Below are 6,535 nucleotides of genomic sequence, written 5' to 3' on the forward strand. Positions count from 1 at the left end.
GGGCTCACGATCCGGAGGTCCTGGGTTCGATTCCCGGTGGGGACATATCACAAAAATTACTTTGTGGTCCCTAGTTTGGTTAGGACATTACAGAAAGTAAGACGATGCGTGCTTTGGAAGGCACGTTAAGCCGTTGGTCCCGGTTACTACTTACTGATGTAAGTACGTAGTCGTTACTGATGTAAGTATGAGTCATTTCAGGGGCCGTTGGCGGCTCAGACATTTTAAAAAAATTACCAGACTAAAATGTCAAAAAAACAATTTCGTTTTTCTTATTTATTTATTTACGAATTTTAATCAAGCTACTTGTATTTGACTAGTATCTCTTTTGATGACAAATAAATACTTATAAGTAGTAACATATTATAACATCAAGGAATAAATATTATTTATTTTTATTTTATTCGGGTAGCTTACAGCCGCTTTTACAAAGTAGATATTTATATGCTTAATTTCATTTTTCTTCTTTATCTATTTACGAAATTTAATCAAGGTACTTACGTATATTTGACTACGTCTATTGATGACAAATAAATGCTTATAGTAAAATCAAGGAATAAAAGATATTACATTCATACAAATTCATGGCACAATTTTCATTTTGAAAAGTACCTAGTCATCGTCTAGCCTGATAAAAGAAGTAAAACCAATAATGTTGATGTGGGCAACCACCAACTTTATTTTAACCAACTTAATTTGACAGGACTATAACTAGCTCTTTCTTGCACGTATTCTTAGTGAAGGACGGCACTAATTTAAGAGCTGTCAAACTGTAGTTTGTGTCCGCCCCAATAGGTACCAGTAACTACTGAGCACTGAATCGTCGTGTTGTTTTATTTTGTCCGGCCATAGTTAATACCATTTGCGGCAAATTTATAATAAGTCACATCAAATGTATTTTTCAAACAGACAATAATTATATTATTTATAGTCTACGAAAACTGGTACCATCTCTCTCACCAAAGGAGTTTCCTATCATACACATGCGCGCCATAAGAAAAAAAATATTTTTATAGGTCGGAAATTCGGTGGCATATATACCTAAACTTGACGTTAGTCCATATCCCATATATTGAGTTGATATTACCGTTTACAGCTTTACCTGACGTTAAAAATAACACTGCAATTTACTATTTCGGATTGAATTAGATATGCAAAACATTCAGAGCAGCTACACTTTATTGTTCAGTTAACGAATAAAAGTACTGCTATTTTTAAAGGCAAGGCGGTCACGGTTATATCAACTGTATATTATGGACTACCGTAAAGTTTAGGTAAATATGCCACCGAATTGCCGATCTATACTTATTTGATACATTTAATTTAATAATATTTTCTGTCTTTCTAATAAGATAGCTTACTTACATTGTATACAAAACTTATCGTTTAGTCTTTGGCTTAGCGAGTGGCTGTTTTAATTACTTAAAGTTGTAACTTATTTTTAAGTCGTCCACAAAGCAAAATTCTTAAGTAAGGAAAATAGTCAGCATCAAATAAAAGGTTACTTGACTTTGATCACAAAGAAAAACAAATTTATTCAATAGAGTCATAAACTGTATAATGAATATGCAAACGTTTGATAATGGATGGGTGGAAGCTGGATATGAATCCAGCTTGTTTTAAAGAAAGCCCAGATCAAAAATGAGAGTACTCTAAACCGGCGAGTATCAATGAAGACTGATGAAGAGTGGAAGAGAAAGTGGTGTGTCATGATCGTAGTAAATGGAATTCCGTGGTGTCTACCTACCCCAAGGCGTATACGACTTATTTATACCGGATCATAGAATAATGAATAATACTAAGGGTGTTAGTGACATCGTAACAAATACTGAGGGGGATGGTTCAGACCATGATCCTGAGTTAATATCAAGTGGAATTTTCCGTCAAATCAGAATCTCGTTACGATGTCACTAACACCCTGTATACGTGAAAAATATAATAATAGGTCTCTGACCTTGTGTAAAGTAAAAGGGATAAATTCAGTGTAATACTGAGTTAAAATATTAGGCAGCCAAATTATTGAAATTGTATTACAACATTTTTTAAGAACGGATTTAGGATTCTGTGCCCACGTTTATTTTGTAGATACTTTGTCTCGGCTATAAAAATTGAGTAGCTGTAGTAGCTTTAGGTAAAAATAATTTGATTAAAATATGTACATGACTATTCAAAGTGTAACTATGTTACCAATTGAATAAATATATTTTAAAAGTTTAAAACTTTTGGAATAACATAACATCCTAAGGTTGATATTTTTCCTATAATCATTAATTAGTTGTTCCAAATAAAATATTATAATTTATTAATATCTTTACCATTTTCATAACAATGTTTACCATACCAAGAGGTAAATGGTGGCTACTTCATTTCATATTTTACTCAAGTATAATATACAAGACTCCCTCACATATTTCTAGTAATAGTAAATTTTTTTGTATTGGCTTTTATTCCTAACCTAGCTTTGACTCTGCCGCCTCCTTCGAACATAGACAAACTCCTCCCGGGCTTATTGAAGACTGTTCTGAACTTTGGCTTCACAATCGCTTTGTAAACTGCTTCGATTTCTTTATAAATAATTTAAAAATAATTTGATTAAAATATGTACATGACTATTCAAAGTGTAACTATGTTACCAATTGAAGAAATATATTTTAAAAGTTTAAAACTTTTGGAATAACATAACATCCTAAGGTTGATATTTTTCCTATAATCATTAATTAGTTGTTCCAAATAAAATATTATAATTTATTAATATCTTTACCATTTTCATAACAATGTTTACCATACCAAGAGGTAAAAGGTGGCTACTTCATTTCATATTTTACTCAAGTATAATATACAAGACTCCCTCACATATTTCTAGTAATAGTAAATTTTTTTGTATTGGCTTTTATTCCTAACCTAGCTTTGACTCTGCCGCCTCCTTCGAACATAGACAAACTCCTCCCGGGCTTATTAAAGACTGTTCTGAACTTTGGCTTCACAATCGCTTTGTAAACTGCTTCGATTTCTTTATACTGCACTGTTTCGGAGAACGTCACAGACTTTGCTTTAGGTAACGCTTGTTTCTCTTTGTCAGGCAATGGTGCTTCATCCGCTCTCCCAGTGCATGATATCTTTCTGATATTATCCTTTGAGGTAGTAACAGTGAGGTTGTTGAAAGACGGAGTGGAGTGAATGCCGTCTTTCTGCATGGGTGGGTCTTCAGGCTTGGAGCCGAGACGCGCGAAGACGGACTTAACGTCGGTTATGATGGTGGAACCCTTGACTGCAGCTATGGCCACCGAATCCGAGATGCCGAGACGAGCGAACACTGTCTGCTTGCTTACTGTGGCTGGAAAATAAATAATATTTTTACATTTACAATATTGACTTTTATAAAATCCATTTAAATATACCATGTCTACCAAAATAAGTTTTTAATTATACTACCAAATTCCTTTTGTCTCCACGCTTAGGGAATAAATTAAATAAAAACAGTAGACGACATGACAATCGAAAAATTCGCATCGACAGGATGAGAACCTGGTGGTGTAATGGTTAACACAAAGGTTCAAGTCCCGTCCGAGACTTTTTCGATTTAATTTTGTCTTGTAGTTAACTGACCTTCTTCACTAGCTTCCTTTGGCGGAGTTCCAAATCTGATGAGCCGAGATTTCTTTTTATCCAAATCTACTGTATTTGACCTGTAACCAAAAAAAAACATATTTTATCATGTACAAAAACTGAACTTGCCACCACTTTTTACTCTCTTACGGGATAAGGGGGTGAAAGGGTTGTCAAAGTTTCTACGAAACTTCTATGCTTAGGTTTCACGCGAACGCAATCGTGGATAACAGCTGATGTGTAATAAAAATTAAAAAGTTATTGATTGATTGAAAACATTACCTACATACTCACATTTCATAGGATTTTCTCTTTTGCGCCTGCACAGGCAAGAATACCTTCGAGATCGGGTTTCTCGTGCAGTGCTCCAGAGTGCGACTTGCCACTGTAGGGAAATATTGCTATTAATAATAAAGAAAAAAATTCTGACTAAAAAAATACACATTTTTCTTTTTTTTAAACGAAGGAAAGCTGTGCAACACCATCTATTTTTTTGGGGACCGTAGCCTGGCAAGTCCCTCATTGTATGTGTAGTGTATAAGAAGTTTATTTGTCTCAAAAAAGTGCATAATATTTCTGAATTTTTACATGTAGATATGAAGTTTCGGTTATAGGAATTCATTTTTCCCAGTTTCGAATATGTTTTGTTTTATTGCTTTTAAAATGTTGCCCTTACGTGACAGTGGCTGCGCTGCGGTGAAGCGAGCGGCAACAGCAGCAACGGGCACCATGTTGCTGACCGTGGTTCTCTGAATGCGATTCCACACTGTGCTCTTGTGCACTTGCTTGGCATGCCTAAAATAAACATCAATATAGTCTATTTTCTAAATGCCTCTCAATTGAGGATGGGTCGTGAGACCAACGCTCATCCACTGGACCACGGAGGTTGTTTGTTATGTCTATTAATGGGATATCTTTGATAAAAATATTTTTGCGAATTGTATGCCTTCTAGGCATAGCAAAAAGTATACAACATCTCAGTACTTGCTACATCAGAAACAAATTAAATATATGTACATATTTTAATCTTACCGTAAAATAGCAATAACATCTCCCATTTGTCTGATGCCCATATCCCAAAGATTATCCTTATTTAGATAGAGTAACATGTCATTCTGGATCCGGTTGTCCATGAAGGTCAGAGCATATGTGGCTGCTATATCTGATGGTATACCAGCTGAGGTGAAAAAGCTCACCCACATCCCTAGAAGAAAATATATACCAACTATTTTTAATTAATAGGTGTTTGAGTTATGCATTATGTTTTCATCATTATTTAATTTAAATTACACAATACAGTCAATATAAAATGCTAATCTATAAATAGCTTACTCTAAGATTAGCTTAGTTTAAAATTATCAAAAATCAGCCTCATTTTGTTATGGTATTTACATATTTTAAAAGTCATATATAAATTAGTTATGAAGTTTCGAAAAAGTAGGAATCTCATTTCACTGGGTTCTCATCTAGCCTAGTTATTTATTTAAAGTAAATAAACTAAAATATCTTTATTTCAGACGTTAAGGCCCATTATGTTTATTTAAGCTTATCACTCATACAAAACATTTCTTCTTATTTATTTAAAACATACAGCTATAAACAAAACAACAATACTGTACTAGGTTGAAATTCAAGCACTGTTATAATATAATATGATAAATATAATAATGGAAATTAGCATTCAGTACTATTCGGAAATGCAATGATGGACATGAAAATAGCACTGTACCTATAAAAATACAGTAGAGTTGGACCGAAGGCTAGATTATTGGCTGGTTAAAATGCAAGACATGAAGTCATTAGGAGGTTCAATAAATATTTTATAAAAAATTCTACCTCGTCTTTATAATAGGTATGTCAACAAAGTAAGTGGATTTTAATCTACAATAAACTCTCACTTATTGATTAGTAGCATGTACTACAGACTGTTATAAATATTATAAAGACTTTCAAGAGCTTGATATACAGCGGTATACCGCGCGCGTGCTTTATAAAGCACGATGTAAACAATAAAATCTATCATATAACCTTGTATCTTGTACTACAAAAACGTAGACTTACTGGTAGGATCCATTATATTAGCAGCCAAATTTATGAAAATTTAGAAATTTCACTACTTCAATCAAAATCCATACAATACAATAACAACACAAGTACCTATGTAACTACAAAATTTCAAATAAATTATACCATTTAGGAAGAAGTCCCGCGGATTTTAGTGGAACTACTTGACTAGTCTTAATAATTCGTACATATACTGCGAAACTAGCGCCGCGGCCGCGGGACTTCTCACGTACGCGGACATAGCGACATCTTTTGACGATAAATTACATTGCAGGTCCTGTCTTATTTATTGCATATTTTTTTATGTTGCAAGCGTTGATACCTCTAGAATTTCTAGAATACAAAGAAATGTGATTAATGACCATAGAGATTGTGGGCATCTAGATGTGGTCGATGCTCTGCTTGATGGTAGGTATGGGGAATAACACAGCTGGACAATGTTGACTGCACTTTTATTAATTTATATTATAAAATGTTTAACACACGATAGGTACACGTTAGTTAGATTTGAGATCAGAAAGCAAGTATTGCCATACTTAAAAATATGGAATATAATTTTGTTGGGGATGCCAACAGAGATAGGAAATTATTAATTACTCTAATTACTTAAATTATTAATAAATTACTTTTTTCTATGTCTATGTTAATGACAGCCTTAAAAGGCAACTTGGCCAGAGCCGGTAAGCCCGTTACAAAAAAGAAAAAAAGAAATGTCAATTGGTCCGTTTTTGAAGGATATGTTTAGCACCAATTGGTCTAGTTTGTAGCAATTTTACACCACCGCTTATGTAGTTAATTACAGAGATGCTATGTATGGTTGTTGGTGGTGTTAATATGATTTAGTATCTATAGCGCTAAAATAATT

The 6,535-nt window shown here is 33.6% G+C and overlaps 1 protein-coding gene across 4 annotated transcripts; it reads right to left on the reverse strand.

Annotated features, from left to right (window-relative positions):
• Positions 1–423: 423 nt before the first annotated feature.
• Positions 424–6,201, reverse strand: LOC126380140 (uncharacterized protein C19orf47 homolog). Of its 4 annotated transcripts, none has more exons than XM_050029396.1 (6): positions 6,033–6,201; positions 4,639–4,810; positions 4,283–4,401; positions 3,901–3,991; positions 3,607–3,686; positions 424–3,334 (listed from the first exon to the last, which is right to left on the reverse strand). In XM_050029396.1, exons 2-6 carry the CDS (start codon positions 4,806–4,808, stop codon positions 2,850–2,852), a joined length of 945 nt encoding a protein of 314 aa, XP_049885353.1. In that variant the 5' UTR covers positions 4,809–4,810; positions 6,033–6,201; the 3' UTR covers positions 424–2,849. The 4 variants fall into 4 exon arrangements, with proteins under 4 accessions (XP_049885353.1, XP_049885354.1, XP_049885352.1 ...); XM_050029397.1 differs by lacking the exon at positions 6,033–6,201 and adding an exon at positions 5,797–6,011; XM_050029395.1 differs by lacking the exon at positions 6,033–6,201 and adding an exon at positions 5,668–5,778.
• Between the last annotated feature and the right edge of the window lie 334 nt (positions 6,202–6,535).

This window comes from Pectinophora gossypiella, chromosome Z, assembly GCF_024362695.1.
Source record: "Pectinophora gossypiella chromosome Z, ilPecGoss1.1, whole genome shotgun sequence".
Lineage (NCBI taxonomy): Eukaryota > Metazoa > Arthropoda > Insecta > Lepidoptera > Gelechiidae > Pectinophora > Pectinophora gossypiella.